This window comes from Strongylocentrotus purpuratus, unplaced genomic scaffold, assembly GCF_000002235.5.
Source record: "Strongylocentrotus purpuratus isolate Spur 01 unplaced genomic scaffold, Spur_5.0 spur5_scaffold_1, whole genome shotgun sequence".
Lineage (NCBI taxonomy): Eukaryota > Metazoa > Echinodermata > Echinoidea > Camarodonta > Strongylocentrotidae > Strongylocentrotus > Strongylocentrotus purpuratus.
In genome coordinates this window covers 47679684-47696953 of record NW_022145594.1, presented here as the reverse complement: position 1 = coordinate 47696953, position 17270 = coordinate 47679684, and the positions used below count along the sequence as shown (strand labels likewise).

Below are 17270 nucleotides of genomic sequence, written 5' to 3'. Positions count from 1 at the left end.
CACCTTACGAACGCCTGATATGAACGCAAGGAGACGTTCGTACGAAGGTGACACGAAAATCTGTTTGTAAGGCGTTCTTACGAACGCCGTAAGAGACCTGCATGAAAAATTTAAGGCTTTCGTACGATCGTCGTAAGAAATGTAAGGCTTCTAGAATTGTCTCTCGCCCTACGAAATGTCAAAGATCTTGCGTGGTTCTTAAGATTTTATTACGACGTTCGTGCGGCCATCTTACGAAGAGAGTGTTTCGTACGAGGTCAAAAAAATCTTGGACAAGACCATCGACTAGTCTGCGAACTACGAATGGTCTACGAACGCTGGTTTCGTACGGCCTTCTTAAGAAGATCTTATGAAATGGTCTGAAAATCGTTCGTACGGCGGTCTTAGCAGTTGCTATATATTTGTGACCCAGGCATTAGGTTTGACGTAAAGCTACGATCACAAATGTTCGAACGAACGATAAGTTCGTACGAATCTCCCTGTTTTTCCATTGTCTTACCGAATTTCCATTGTCTGAAAATCGTTCGTACGGCGTTCGTTATGGCATTTGTGAACGAGGCTTCAATGAAAGCAACTAAAGCCTCGGTCACAAATGCCTTTAAGAATTGCTACGAACGCCGTACGAACGATTTTCAGACAATGGAAATTCGGGAAGACAATGGAAAAACAGGGAGATTCGTACGAAATTATCGTTCGTACGAAACTTTGTGACCGTAGCGTAAGAGCTTATCATTCTACTTCTTTGATGTAACTTTAGTTCAAGGGAAATAACGTGGGCAGTGTCCAGAATGCATTTTATTTACATAACTGCAACGTTTTAATCTTTCAAATATGGCCATGCACTTTTAATTTATTATACTATGTATGTGGTTCATCATTTTGAGGTCTGATCGGCTAGATCTGATCAAGAGAATAATTGGTATACCGTTTTCAGACCAAACAACGCCCGAATTCACAAAGGAGGTTTGTCGACAAACTTAGGTTTATGTGCGTCACATGATGCGTTTCGACGCGCTTTTACAAACCTTGGTCTGTAAAAACGCGTCGAAACGCGTCATAAATTATGACGCATATAAACCTAGGTTTGTCGACAAACCTCCTTTGTGAATTCGGGCCATTGTGACTGCATTCTCCTAGATCAGTCCACTACTGTGGACATGATGCAAGAATAAGTTGCCTCTGCTTTCGCTATATTTTACATCACCAGTATGAGTGTAAGTATAATATATCACGGTTCTCACCATTAGCGCAGACAGCACCAGCGTCTTGGTCATGTCCACAATCATTATTCTCAAATCCCCTGTGGGGGCATTCAGCAAGATTGCGTTCTGTCCCAAGGCATCCGACATTATCAAGAATGATGCTTCCAGAACCTGGTCCGTATTCAGCGCTCGTGACTGCTGTCACTGCGATCTGAAAGCCAAGCATTCTGCATACAACTCTGGCGTCGTTCAAGTCCCAAAGATCATCGCAAACTGTTCCCCAAGAACCTTCAAAGAACACCTCAACACGACCTTCTAAGGCGGTTTGTCCACCAACTAGACGAACCTGCAGATCTGGATAATGAATACAAGAATAAATAAATTAATGGGGCGGGAGTTGTAGGTATTTAGTCTTATTGTACTAACCGCAGTAAACATGTTTTAAGCATTTCAATTGCAGGAAAATCTTGCCTGCTAAATTGCGTGAACTTATTGATTCATTCATTATCTCATTCTTCAATATGCCTTAAGATTTCTGACTTGTCTCATGAGCGAAGAAGGTCACCATCCTTGAGAGCTTAGCCGGCAATTAACCACCAAAAATTTGTGTTGTTTCTAAATTTTCGAGAGCACAAGTTCATATAAATAGGTTTCGACATGCCGGTTACAGCTCACCAATAACTTCATTAACTAAAAAGAGATTAGGTAGAAATTCATCCAGTGTTAGAGGACCGGAACGCCTTAAATGTGAAATTGAAGGAAAATCACAAATATGTTAACTAATGTATCACTATAAACTGGTAAGCTAACAGATCGATGGCCATCGTACAAGTTTTAGGTCAACTACATATCGGGTGATTTATAAAAAAAAATACAAATACAACCACCTCATAGCAGCTGGGATATACGAGAGATTCGCCGGAAAAATAAAGATGTTTTAATGACGTCACTATATGGACCAATACTGCTCAATCAAACGACATCCCATAAAGTAAACATAAAGACATTTGCAAAGCGCTATACATGAACTAGCTATTGTTATTATCATTATTATTATTATCATTATTATTTGTCAAATTATAATGAGTTTACTGTCTATAAATGTAATGGTATGTCAAACCATCAAACCATTCAAAAGAAGATATTACCCGATTCTGATAAATAAAATCTCTTGCTTGTAAATACACAGGATAGGGGCTGATTAACAATCAAAGAAACCAGACTTTCAAATTGAAAACCCTCCGGAATGATTAAGGACGGCATTTGTTCCCTCTTGAAACGCCGAACATACCGCGGTGTGTGCAGCGGAATATACAATGGCGTCTTATTTTGTTTACAAGCGACAGATTCCTTTATTTTTGTATCGCTCCATTTGTCATCAAAATAAAACCATACGCAGGGTTTAGAGTGAGGCAATAGATTATACATTAAGCCTGACGGTAGTGAAGTAAGAGAAAAAACTGAAGAGAAGATGAAAACTCAGGCACTGGAAATGTGTGATATGTCATGGGACATCGTCTGCTTGTGCAAATCATGTCCATACTGTGATCTAATACATCTCAGCAGCGTTCGGAGAGCTCTCCAGGTGCTATGCCGGGGCTTTTTTTAAGCGTTTTGTAATTTATAATAATCATTACTTCGAATGTTTCCAAGCATTGAATTTTGATAACCTTGTCGAATCAAAGTTTCAACTTTGCAATAATGAAAATAAAGTTAGTTTTTAAAGTCAATGAATATCTACTATAACTGGGCCGCTCGGATAATACCAGGGTGATTATTGTACAGCGCTAAAAATCATAAACATTGAAATCACCTAAATGTTAGTATTATTATTATTGTTATTATTAAAACGCATGAAAAGTCGTTGTGTAGGTTTATGACACGCCCTCAACGATTTTATCTTCTCGTTAGAAAAATTCAGCAACCGCCTGATTTTGTTTAGTTTTGACTTCAATGACAGCATCTAAGAGCTACGTATTCTAATTCTTTGATGCAACTATCGTTCCAAAGTGTGGCAGTGTTGGGAATAATTTCATGATTTATTGGCAGAATTTCCGCTCGTTTTAATCTTTTAAATGTGGCCATGCACTTGAATTGTTATAGTTTAATTTATTATACCATGCCTATAGTTCATCGATTTGATTGGGGTCTATTGTTAAAAGAAAATGATTGGTATACCGTTTTTAGAACACATAACGCCCGCATCCTCAGAATGTTGACAATCATGAACTTCGAACCCATTGTGACTGCACTCTCCTAGATCGGTCTCCAGTCCACTGCAGTGGACATTATCCAGGAAGATACTGCTTGATCCTTCGCCATATTTTGCATAACCAGTGGCAATCGATGCGTTCTCAAAGCCAAGCATTCTACAGACGACTGTTGCATCTTGGATGTCCCACCCGTCATCGCACACAGTACCCCAGACACCATCATGACGAACCTCTACTCGACCACTGTAGATGTCAGGTCCTCCAATTAGACGAACATCCAGACCAAAGGCACAGGGAACTTGTTAGACAAAAGAAAGAATGTTGAATCCATCTTGAAAAAGAGAGACTCTCAGTGCCTAGAATCAGTGGACTACGTTTGTTTCCCTTTCATGAATAATAATACCAATACTTATGTATACGTCTATTAAATATTATATTCCACATACTAAGAATCTTGCTCTACGATTGGTCAAAAGTAAATCACGTGATGAAAGATAGTTCGCCAATTATTGATTGGAGAAGCAAAAAAGTTCGTTACACTGTGTAGATATTACTACTATCTACACAGTGCAACACACTTTCACTGAAGAAAGAGGTACTATCTACACGGGACAACGCACTTTCAGTGAAAATTATCCAAAAGCGCACTAAAACAGGCGTAATTAAGCGCATTACCATTGAGTGCAATTAAAGAAAACACATGCGCGCACCGCACCCTCAAGGGGTTGGGTTAAACTTAAACTTTTTTGGTGTGAATTTGGGCCTAGGTGTCTTTCATGTAAATGCATACACGTCCTATTCTTTTTGTAGTTAAATCGTTTTAGATGTGGAATATAAAGCAAATAATCACCTTTTCGTTTCAGGCGATGGCAAACTATCACTTCCTCGTCGATCAGAATGTATACGCTATCTTTCCTCAGCTTCGCTTTGGAAAGATAGCTACATCCAGATCGCCTCGGAAGTGATAGTTTGTCCCATCACCTTCACCAACGGCAATTATTTGCTTACTATGACAACTGCCAAGACTATTACAACTTGTATAGGTACTACCTCTACTACTAGTACTACTACAACTACTACTACTACTACTACTACTACTTCTACTAATACTACTACTACAACTACAACTATTATTAATTTTATTATTATCATTAGTACTACTTTTAATTTGTTGATGCCTTATAATCCTCCCAGGCGCTTAAGATCATCCGCTTCTCAATTGATTGTTGTTCCGAAAACTAAGGATCATGGGGGATCGGTCATTTGCACACGCTGGACCTCACCTATGGAATCAATTGCCACAACATATTCGTTATATTTCAAGTGTAGATTGCTTTAAACATGCCCTCAAAACTCATTTGTTCAAAGCGGCTTTCCAGCAGATTTAAATTTACTTTCACATTGTTGTTGTTCATTTTGTGTGTATTTTTGTGTACTTTTTCTTCTCCATCCGCCTCGAACTCATTAGTCATGTGGAGTTGGCGCATTACAAATACTCTATATTATTATTATTATTACTATTATTGTTGTTAATATTATTATTATCTGTAATGAAAGTTGTTGGAAATGTGCCTATTTATCCTTTTATAACTTGAATGATCAAACCATGAAGAATTTCATGTGTGAAGGTCATATATTTTCCTTGAAGTCAAAGGTTAAAATTATGATTGACATGTACATGTAAAGTACTGGAACCTTAAGTTCTAAATTATGATAACGCAGTCAAGTGGTAAGAAGTGATAAGAAAAACATCTAGACTGAATATTGTTTTTTATACCAAACTTCCTTGTATCCAGAGCATCCAGAATTATGGGGCTTTTTTAAAGTCAACTCTGGAGGCAAAGAGGGTAGTTGAAACATTGATTCATCCATAATCATTAAATGTCAAATTATTAGCCTGAAAAAAAGTTCATTTAGTTTGGTCTTAGCTCAGCGAACATTGCACATAGACATAGGTAATACAGTAATGTAGGCAACTACTATCTGCATTAATGCATTGCACATGCTTGTTGTTGTTGTTGTTTATATTTCCGAAATCAGATACAAATATTATACATAGTAAAATATAGAAAATGAAATATTAATACATGTACATAGACAAAAATCGGTGGAAAGCCCAATATTAAAGCGACATAAAGCATAATAGAAACAAAACATAAATACAAGCTTTTAAAAATACCAAAGCAACAAAATTCTAAAATAACACACGCACACACACACACACACACACACACACAAAGATATGCAAAAGTCATTTGAGTTTAAGGAAGTGTGTTAAGAAAAATAATCAGTTATTAGGGTATGGAAGGATCTTAATGTAATTACAATTCGGATGTATTCTGGTAGTTGGTTATATTGTGTCGCCCCCCTAGAAGAATGTTCTTTTGCAATTTTATAGGGAGATCTAGATTTCGGGATGAGCGAAATAAATAATTATACGTGCGATATTTGATATTATTTGACATATAAGACGGAGTGTAATTATTTAATATTTTAAAAATCATAGTACATTTGTAACGGCAGTCTAGAAAGTCCGTATTTAGAGTATTATGTACATGTTGATAGGATGTATGAGAATAAGGATTTACTTTCATTATCACACGGCCCGCCCTGTTTTGAAAGTGAAAGGGAGGATTTAGTTGTGCGCGTAAATTGGCGTAGGGTCCAGGGGCTTTACCCCGGCGGGGATCAAGGGGCTGAGCCCCGGACGCTCATGGTTGTTAGGCATTAAAAAACGGTCAGATGAGCATCCAGGGACCCTCCTTAGGGCCGTTGGTGGGTTCCAGAGGGCAGAGCCCTTGAAGTTCAAAGGTTTAGGTATTTAATAACGGTCAGGTGAGCATCCAGTGACCCGCCTTAGGGCCGTTGGTAGGGTCCAGGGGGCAGAGCCCCCGGAAGCTCAGAGGTTTTAGGTATTTAATTACGGTCAAATGGGCATACAGGGCCCCTAGGGCCCACCTTAGGGCCCTTGTTGGGGTCCAGGGGGAGAGCCCCTGAAACCCAGGGGTTTTAGGTATTTAATTATTGTCAGATGATCATCCAGGGGCCCGCCTCAGGGCCCTTGGTGGGGTCCAGGGGGCAGATGAGCATATTTGATACCTGATTTGTGACACTGATTCAATACAGGTTTTATTCTTTTAATGTTCTTTTTGTTTACAAAATACAAACCATCTTTACTTCTTAAATGCATTTTTTGTTGTTGCTGGGGGGGGGGGGCAAAAATGCATTTTCCCCCACTTTTTTTGGTGGGGGAGAGCACTCCCTGCCCCCCCCCCCCTACTTCTAGCGCCTAAGCTTATGAGTGACCCTTTCATTGTATGTTGGGATTACAGGCTATATTGAGGAGTCGATGTTGAACGGATTCAATGTTAATCTACATTACTACTACTAGGCCTACTACTACTACTACTACTACTACTACTACTAACACTACTACTTCTACTCTTACAACTACTACTACTACTCATACATTGGGAAAAGTAATTTTCGATACAAAGTGATAATTATTGTTATCTTTCATTCATGAGTCAAGATTTAATTTTTCCGAGAAGGGATTAAAGAAATATTTTCGTGAGTGTGTCCGATTTATAGCTAACATTGTTAAACATTTTTTGCTTGAAGTGCACTTGAATTTTTATCCGAGTAAATCAAGGAACTCAATATCGGAAGTAGCTATATCCGAAATGAAACTAACCATCATAGATGTACTTCCAGTTTCAGGGACTCTATTATTTTCATCACCACATACCAGGCATACTCAGGGTAAAACAACATGGGGGCTCTGGACGAGAATGTTTCTGATTACCAAACGTTTGGGCAACCGTCATGGTGAATTTGGGACTGTAAGCCAGTTTTCTCGCCCCGGTTAGTCACAAGATAGCGAGTACAGTATTCGTATGTGCTTGCCCAACAAATTAGCAATATTTGTGTGCCAAACCCAAACCTGGTTGGTCAATCTCTCCTTTAAAATGGCACCTCCCCACTGTAGCTACGCCGTGTACTACTAACCGATTTAAAGAACGAAATACTGATGGTATGAAGGTGAGTAATTCTATTTTCTAGACGAATCAAAATCATTGTCTGCATTATATGTAGGTCAATCTTTCAGAGATCATGCAATAATGTGGGAAAATAGCTAGAGGATGAAATATTGCTAAATGGTTACACAGTTTTGTCAATGTGACGCACGTTGGGTTTATATTTACATTAACATCTGTGATAAACAAAACCATTTGTTAAAAGGAATATACACGTATTTATTTGATCGTTAATTCGATACATAATAGCTTTAATTAATCAATAGGCTATAACCTTACATTATACCAAATATTGAGGAATCAAGACTAACTAACAAAAGTAATCAACAGTTAAAAGTAGTTGTATTGCTCGTTAATAAATCTGACTTCGATTTAATAGAACTCCTGTAATAAACAAATCTGCCCGTATGATAAATCAAATCAAACCCAATCAGCTCACGTATATGACTGATAGCTGACATACTTTCATAACCAAAACTCTCACTAAAACTTACTTCTCATGCTCAGGGCGATTATAATCACCACGGGATAAAACTCCAAGGCCTTCATCCTCATCCTCATCAAAATCCAGATCAGATCAGATGCCGAATGACTGATTAAAAAAAAGAAAGATTATAAGACATCTACCGAAAGGTCGAGTTCGATGTTTATCAGCCCATCAAAGCAAGGATGTGAATGCAAGACTCGACTAAATATATTGTAGTCTTTATTTCCTCAATCGAGTTCAACGCGTTATAATAATCTGGAGGAATGGGAAATTATCAAACTGCCAAACCACTTAAGATATACTTATGGGTAATAATACTGCGCATGCTCTACACTCAAAACAAAATATGAGGAAAGAAACTTTGACATTGTATCGTATTCTGCACAGACAGACTCATTACAACAACAAAATCAAAACACAGAGCCATAGTAGATTTACAACAACATGTACTCGGGTCAATATGGGGTTCGGCCCAAATATTGCAACAAATGGTTTTACAACGATTTCGGTAGTGTTTGACATCAGGAACACAAACTAAATATCTAAGAAAATCGAACCCCCGAAAATTGTTTTTCTTTTTCCTTCAAAATGGCGTCTAAGTTGGCCGCTAATACTTTTAATTAGCGACAAATCGTGATACATCTATCTTAGTGATGGTATTTTAGTGTCTATGCCTTGGCTCTGGGGTTGAAGAATCCATTCATACTACTTAAATGGGTTATGGCCATCAGGACACCTAGAAATCCAAGATGGCGCCCAAGATGGCCATTCAATCATGATCTATCCATATATATATTATATATGTGTGTGTGTGTGTGTGTGTGTGTGTGTGTGTGCGTGTTTCAATTCCACCCCCCCCCCCCATCCTCCTTGATGTAAGAACCATTTCATATGTTGCTAGATTGGTTTCGGTTATCCAGCGTTGAACTAAAACAAATCAAACAAACAACGAAATAAACAATAGACATAGGACACAAGTTGAAGGAAAATAAATTATAAATTCAGAGTATGTGAAATTACATGTAATTGGTAAAAAAGGAGAGAGAGAGAGAGAGGGGGGAGAGATAGGGAAAGAAGAAAAGGGAGAGTTGCGGAGAGGAAGAGACGGAAAAATTGTGTAGAGGGATAAAGAGAGACAGAGAGACAGAGAGAGACAGAGAGAGAGAGAGAGAGAGAGGGGGAGCTTTAGGATCTAACTACCTTTCATGTAAATGTACTTTTTAAATCGTAAGAGTCTTTTAGTTTCTGAAGAAACTTGCAAGCTAACAGATGCACACATCTAAATAAGCATAGTTTTCCCTTTAAAAGCAGGAGAAGGGGAGGCTACACTGCGAAAAAGTTGGGCAATATTTTCCCGACACGTTGCCCAACGTTGTGCCAATAGTCAACCCAACCATCTATTGGGCAATATTTTGCCCAGTGGTATTGGTAAACATAAGTACCCTACTTCACACGTGCATAATTGTTTCGTATTTTGACCAAAATTTGGGCAAAGATATGACCCTTCAACTGCACGACTACGGTATCCCACTTGTTGGGAAAATCTCGACCAGCTGTTGGGCAAAATACGAAAATATTGCCCAATAGATGGTTGGGTTGACTATTGGCACAACGTTGGGCAAAGTGTTGCAAAATATTGCCCAACTTTTTCACAGTGAATCTCTTGCAAAACAATTGCATTATGAAAGTCTTACTAAAAGGGAAAATGAAGTGAAGAGGAAGAGAGAGAGAGAGGAAAAAAAAAAGAGGGAGCATTAGGATCGTACTATTTACATCTAAATGTATGTTTTACATCGTAAAAGTCTTTAAGTTTTTGAAGAAATGTTCATATCAACCTTGCATGCTATCCTACTTCCACTCCAGTCCCACTCACTACACCCTCAACCATCCTAAACTAACCCACAGCGTTAGGCCTACTCCACCCTACCCACACTCGCGGCTACCCCTCACATTACACTCACCCTCCCACTGTCTTCCTCCATACACCCCACATCGGTTCAAAGGCCAGGAAACGCATACATCGTAAGCAAAACAAGGAACTTGGCGTTGTGTTCAATTTATTGCAAAGGTGTCCATGGGAAAATCACAAATTCTATAAATAAAAATCTTTACATAAATATATGATATGATATAACGTTGTACATACTATGTGCAAACATTAAAACAATGACCTGCCTATATGATAACCAAGTTACAAATGAAACAAAGTTTTGGCTTATATAGATATTGAGTTTTCATTTAATACTGTAAAACCAATTCGACAATTTTTAACGTTAACAAATTTGAGCAATCCACTTTTAACAAAAGCTCATCATTCCTTGAAATGTAGCTTCCATGCATCATATTTGTTCACAAGATACAAACCTGTACGTATCGCATTATATACATGTAGAATATTGTGCTCTAAACATGCCTGTGCGTGATCAAAATTATCATATCAATATCTGTTTAAATATTTATTTTCTTTAACCTCCCCACCCGTTCACATAATGCAGATTTGAAAATCTAAGCTGTAACCAAAATTTTGCGAATTCAAAGAATTTGTCACTCTGTCCTGATTTCTATTCAACCTTTAATTACTCTGATGTGTATATGTTTTATGTACATTGATTTTAGTGAGAATGAAAGGGGGGTTGGGGGTTGAACCCCCCCCCCCCCCCCTTGGTTGGATTTTTTAAAAATTATTATTATTAAAAAAAAATAGATAAAAAAAGAGAGTGATAATTGGTGACCCAAAGAGCAGACCTTGCCCCCCCCCCCATAAAGATCGGACAATTTTTCAAATTTTGGGACAATTTTTGTTATAAATATGACCTCTTACCCCCCCCCCCCTTGAAAAAAAATCCTGCGTACGCTACTGAACAATGTTACCAAGTCCCTTTAATATACTTGGCAACCATTTATTAAGACTGTAAGTTTTCATAGTAGGCTGATTTCGAAGGTACTTCTTCTTTAAAGCCCCTCTGCATTTCTTATAGCAGGTGGATTATACCTCCCTGCATGGTCAGTGACAGGTGGTTATGTTATCAAATCAGCTCTCAATAAACATAAAGGGGACCATGAGGAACCATGTTTGCCATATAGAGGGCGCAAATAGCTATAAGTAGGGCAGTGGGGCTCTAATTAAGCCATGAACACCACTGGCCGTGCATATTATGTTTGATTGATTTTATTTCTGCGTTAAAATAACAAATATAGGATTTCCCGGCCAAATTTGCCAGTTTGTCATTCAAATTAATTTGTTTTGCGTTCAAATTCGACGGTTTTAGTGCAGTCAGGTATATCTCGGGTTTATATTTCCCTCCCACTGTCTTCCTCCATACACCCCACATGGGTTGAGAAGCCAGGAAATACATACATCAGAAACAAAACAAGGAACTTGGCGTTGTGTTCAATGTATTGCAAAGGTGCGTTGTGTTCAATTTATTGCAAAGGTGCCATGGTAAAATCACAAATTCTATCAATAAAAATCTTTATATAAATATATGATATGATATTACGTTGTACATACTATGTGGGGGGTTTTAGAGAAATTTAGGGGGGGGGGGGTTTACACACAAAAATTACCAAAGGGGGGGTTTAACCCCCCAAACACCCCCCCCCCCCCCCCCCTGTACGCGCCTGGTTCACATAATGCAGATTTTAAAATCCAAGGTGTAACCAAAATTTTGCGAATTCAAAGAATTTGTCACTATTCAACCTTTTATTACTTTGATGTGTATATGTTTTATGTACGTTGATTTTAGTGAGAATGAAATAAAGACTGATCTAAACTGAAATGAACAGAGCAATCACCTGCATCTTCGCACATGACTCCTATATCCTGACTATGTGGACAGCTATTTAAAAGATGTGAAGGAACAGTCAATCGGGATAATGCCGGGGTAAATGTTGTACTTCACTTCGAAACATAAGTATTAACCGCTAAACGTCTTGCTATTATTATTCTTATTATCATTAAAAGGCACGGGAAGATGTTGTGTAGGCAGGCGCGTACACAGGGGGGGGGGGGGTTGGGGGTTGAACCCCCCCCCCCCCCTTGGTTGGATTTTTTAAAAATTATTATTATTAAAAAAAAAAAAAAAAAAAAAAAGAGAGTGATAATTGGTGACCCAAAGAGCAGACCTTGCCCCCCCCCATGACGATCGGACAAATTTTCAAATTTTGGGACAATTTGTTTTCATAAATATGACCTCTTCCCCCCCCCCCCTTGAAAAAAATCCTGCGTACGCTACTATGTGTAGGTGTATGCTATATGCATGACACGCCCTCAACAATGTTATATTCTCGTTCTAACCATTAGGATACTACTGATTATCTTGAATTATTAGTTGTTAACTGTATATTATACATTCTACATGTCATATCATACATTATATATGTACATAAATTCACCTGACCGTCTGGACAAAACTGTCCGATTTGAACTCGTACGGGACTCCCGCTTGGTTCCTCCACTTAATGATAATAATAATCCACAACATTCATAAGAGGTTTAATATGGATGTCTCTAAGCGCAACATTGTCTGACTAAAAATTATTAACCAAAACTTATAATAAACATACAAATTATGAATCTGTTCTTTATTCAATAAATCATGCATATATATAATAATAATAATATAAATGAGATCAAACATATTAAAGGTCAAACATGAGATCAAACAAACAAGGAATAATACGGTGTGCACCTCCTTTGACCGACTGCAGAATATCATTCATGAATTAAAAGGGTACGTTTTCAGCAAGGACTTAAATTGGTGATTTTAATGATTCCAAAAGATGCAGATTTACAGACGTTTTTAATATGCTGCTGAAATATAAGATGTTGTCGATTAAAACACCAAGGTCTAATACGTATTCACTACCCTTCAGTGAATCATCTCCGGTAACCAAGTCGGGGAAGGAATCGATGTTTCTGAATTTGGAAGTAATGTGGATCATTTTAGATTTTCGTTCATTAAGGCAAAGTCTATTGTTAAAAGACCAGAACCTAATGTCTTCAAGGCAACTGCTAAGTTTCCGAGTCGCATCGTACTTCCCGACTGAGAAGCGGAGCTTCACCTTGTTTTTCAAAAGTTCCTGTATATACATGCCCTACATGCTGAATTGCTGTGTTCCACCTTCTCTTCTCGATGAGGGCTTCATGTGTCAGATCTTCAGTCATGTAATATAGGATTTCCCGGCCAAATTCGCGAGTTTGTCATTCAAATTAATTTGTCTTGCGTTCGAATTCGACGGTTTTAGTGAAGTCAGGTATATCTCGGGTTTATATTCCCTTTTCTAGTTTTCAAATCTATGGAATTTTCGTTAGAATCTACGTATGTTTCATTCAAATTAATGAGCAATGTGCTTCTTTCGCTATTTGGTCATTCGATTTGGCGCACTACGATTTTCTGACAACGCGACGGTGTACTTCTAGCATTCTAATTCATTTGTAGCATTGAAATTAGCATTTTGTGCTCTTAAATTGATGGTCAATATACATTTCTCGTTTATTACGCACTTTTTATAGCTCATTATTTTTCTTTCAAGATTGTTTTTTCATGTGTATTTCATCGTATTTCATTTTCTTGCATTGATACACTTATACTTATTAGATTTATCTGATATTCATCAGCTTTTAAGTTTCATTGTTAAGAAGAAAAATCGACTTGCATCTACGAACCTGATGGTCTCAGGATATTTGTAAATGTTCATGTAAAGAAGTTGTTTGTCTTTTATGTTTCATCATAAATTAATCATAATTTCATTATGGAAGAAGGGTACAATATTGTAACTGGTGTAGGGACTAGAGTCAACAATTTGAACATGATTCATTATTTAGCCATGTCTTTAGCCATCGATCTGCTGGCGGGCAAGTAAACTATGAAACTCTTTAAGAAAAACAGAGGGGTGTGCTGGGTATAAGAGACGATGTGAATTACTTTTGTAAAATTCCGAGTCTGTAGTAAAAAAAAAAATAAAAAAAGGGGGGGGGGGCGATTGAGGGTACCCCCGCCTTTCCCGGATATATGAACATGTCCGTGCAGAAATGCCATATCCCTTGATTTCGCCCCTTCTTTACTTTGTGTCTGACTAAACTCATCTGCATTGTCGTGAAAATAAATAAATGGAATAACAGCTTAGACCCCAATGGCAAATCATGCATTTTAACTGCATTATTTAAAAACTGTAAAAGTTTGTTGCAATTCTTCCCCCTAACATTCCTAACTTGAATAAAAAATATTACGAATACGAATGACAGGTGTTAATTTGAATGATACAAATTACGCTTCGACAAGTGAATATTAATTTGAATACTAGTTGAGCAGTTTCTAAATTGAATGGCAGATGTATGAAACCCTTCGACCAAAATCCTAAATTTAATACAAAAACTGGAAAATTGAATGATAATTGGCATGGCAAAGCCGATCTGCGCTAACTTAAATGCAAAGTAAATGAATTCGAATGACAAACACGCGAATTTGGCCGGGAAATCCTATATTTTATACTGCACTATATTATCATGATTAAGGTATAATAGACATGTGGCTTTTTTCCAAACAGCGATTGGTAGTTGTTGATTTCAATCTATGATAGTCTGCTCAGTGTTTAGTGTTTTATGAAAATAAATTGATTCAATCAACCAATCAATGATGTATAAATGGCTTAAGCTTTGGATTTGGGTATTACAAGTGAACGTTCTCAGCCCCTTCATACACAGGCGTCTTGGCTTTTTTGCCTAAGCTATTTGGAGTCTGACCATGAAAGTAGTAGTTCATGTCAAGGGAGCGGACTTTGGTGGCAGCATCCACGTGGTACTGCTGCATCATCTCGTAAGCTAGTCGACAAACCTGCGTTAAGAGAGAGATAAAAGTATGAATTTTGTAGTTTGTGTAAATATTCATTCACTTATATTTTGCATAAGCGTTCCCGTGCCAGAAGTTAAAATTAAGAACAAGATCAAAAATCAAATTTGCTTTAAAGTGACTTGGTAACATTGTTGAAGGTTAATGACAAAATTGCGTAATTTTTGTATGAAACTTTTCTTTTTATATTCCTTCTACTGTACTAACCTTCTAACATGCAAAAAATACTGAAAAAATTCTCAAACCACAAAGATATTTATGTTTTACTTTGAAGGTGTCACTGTGCGACACCCTTTAACACTTCCAACCATTTTTTAATTTTCCCAACCGTTTTTCCATGAAAATAAGACATAAGAAAGGCTTTAAAAATCTTTCAACACTTAAATGTCTGAAATGGTATACGGAGCAAATTCATTGCTTTGTGACGATTTACATTCACCTAAAATGAAATTAAATTGTAATAATATAGTTGGGAGAATTAAGGAATCGATCACATCAGTTTTTCCCAATTTGTATCATTAATAATAAGTCTATTTTCACTCAAACTTTCAGATTATCTTCAATTTTACATCTAACATTGAAGTCAATACCTGAGCACCATTTTCTTTCATCTAAACAATGTTACCAAGTCCCTTTAATATACTTGGCAACCATTTATTAAGACTATAAGTTTTCATGGTAGGCTGATTTCGAAGGTACTTCTTCTTTAAAGCCCCTCTGCATTTCTTATAGCAGGTGGATTATACCTCCCTGCATGGTCAGTGACAGGTGGTTATCCCATCAAATCAGCTCTCAATAAACATAAGGAAAAGGGGACCATGAGGAACCATGTTTGCTATATAGAGGGCGCAAATAGCTATAAATAGGGCAGTGGGGCTTTAATTAAGCCATGAACACCACTGGCCGTGCATATTTGTTTGATTGATTTTATTTCTGCGTTCAAAAATAGGATTTCCCGGCCAAATTTGCGAGTTTGTCATTCAAATTAATTTGTCTTGCGTTCAAATTCAACGGTTTTAGTGCAGTCAGGTATATCTCGGGTTTATATTTCCTTTTTTAGTTTTCAAAACTATGGAATTTTCGTTAGAATCTACGTATGTTTCATTCAAATTAATGAACAATGTGCTTCTTTCGCTATTTGGTCATTCGATTTGGCGCAACACGATTTTCTGACAACGCGACGGTGTACTTTTAATATTCTAATTCGTTTTTAGCATTCAAATTAGCACTTTGTGCACTTAAATTGATGGTAAATATACATTTCTTGTTTATTACACACTTTTTATAGCTCATTCTTTTTCTTTCAAGATTGTTTTTTCATGTGTATTTCATCATATTTCATTTTCTTGCATTGATACACTTATACTTATTAGATTTATGGGATATTCATCAGCATTTAAGTTTGATTGTTAAGAAGAAAAAAACGACTTGCATCTTCGGACCTGATGGTCTCAGTATATTTGTCAATGTTCATGTAAAGAAGTTGTTTGTCTTATGTTTCATCATAAATTTATCATAATTTCATCATAATTTCATTATGAAAGAAGGGTACAATATTGTGACTGGGGTAGGGACTAGAGTCAACAATTCGAACATGATTCATTATTTAGCCATGTCTTTAGCCATCGATCTCCTGGCGGGCATTTAAATTGATGGTCAATATACATTTCTCGTTTATTACACACTTTTTATAGCTCATTCTTTTTCTTTCAAGATTGTTTTTTGATGTGTATTTCATCATATTTAATTTTCTTGCATTTATACACTTATACTTATTAGATTTATCTGATTTTCATCAGCATTTACGTTTGATTGTTAAAGGTAAAGACCAGTATTGGAAACGCCCCAATTTCAAAAAATGAAATGGAAGCTCTCATTACCAATCATGTGAAAGAATGTGTTTTGACAAATACATGATGATAAAAAATTTGCCGGGAAACCGCCTACTAATTCATATATTTGGTAAATTTGTTTCTCTCATAGACTGTGAGAGATATAGGGGTAGTCCCATATACATCTTTCTGTGTATAGTGCTTGTAACTTTACGAAGAATGGGCCAAATTTCTTATCATTTTGATGATTCCGGATAAAAATGCGATGGGTTACCTCCAAGTGGAACAAAAATATGTGATGTTATTGTAATTACCACATAATCAAGGATGATCTTCAGGATTTCACTGTTTGTATTTCTACAGTGTCGACTAAATTGCTTCAGAATCATATTATGCAGTACTGGTGTGTTCGATGATCTAAAGAGTAATTTGCCCGCGAGAGGGCAAGATTTGTGAGGTCGAGATGCGATCGATTGGATGTTATCAAGAGGAACTAAGCCCAATATTTTAATGAAAGAATGGATACGACCTTTGATAGGTTACGTAATTAGGGCATCCGTAAGGGATGCTACGAGAAACCTGTTCTTTCGGAGAGGGGGGGGGGGGGGGGAGAAGGAGGTGGCAAAACATCTCAACAAGCACGTATTG

At 37.3% G+C, this 17270-nt stretch overlaps 1 protein-coding gene across 2 annotated transcripts in view; it reads right to left on the bottom strand.

The window, feature by feature from the left end:
- LOC754303 (deleted in malignant brain tumors 1 protein) overlaps positions 1 to 8174 on the bottom strand; it is a 28432-nt gene extending 20258 nt beyond the window's left edge. For both annotated transcript variants that reach the window (XM_030978380.1, XM_030978381.1), the window contains exons 1-3: positions 7947 to 8174; positions 3381 to 3713; positions 1242 to 1556 (exon numbers count right to left, since the gene is read on the bottom strand). In XM_030978380.1, the coding sequence (XP_030834240.1) occupies positions 1242 to 1556; positions 3381 to 3713; positions 7947 to 8013 (715 nt within the window). In that variant the 5' untranslated portion in view covers positions 8014 to 8174. The remainder of the gene's footprint in view (positions 1 to 1241; positions 1557 to 3380; positions 3714 to 7946) is intronic.
- Positions 8175 to 17270: the final 9096 nt, after the last annotated feature.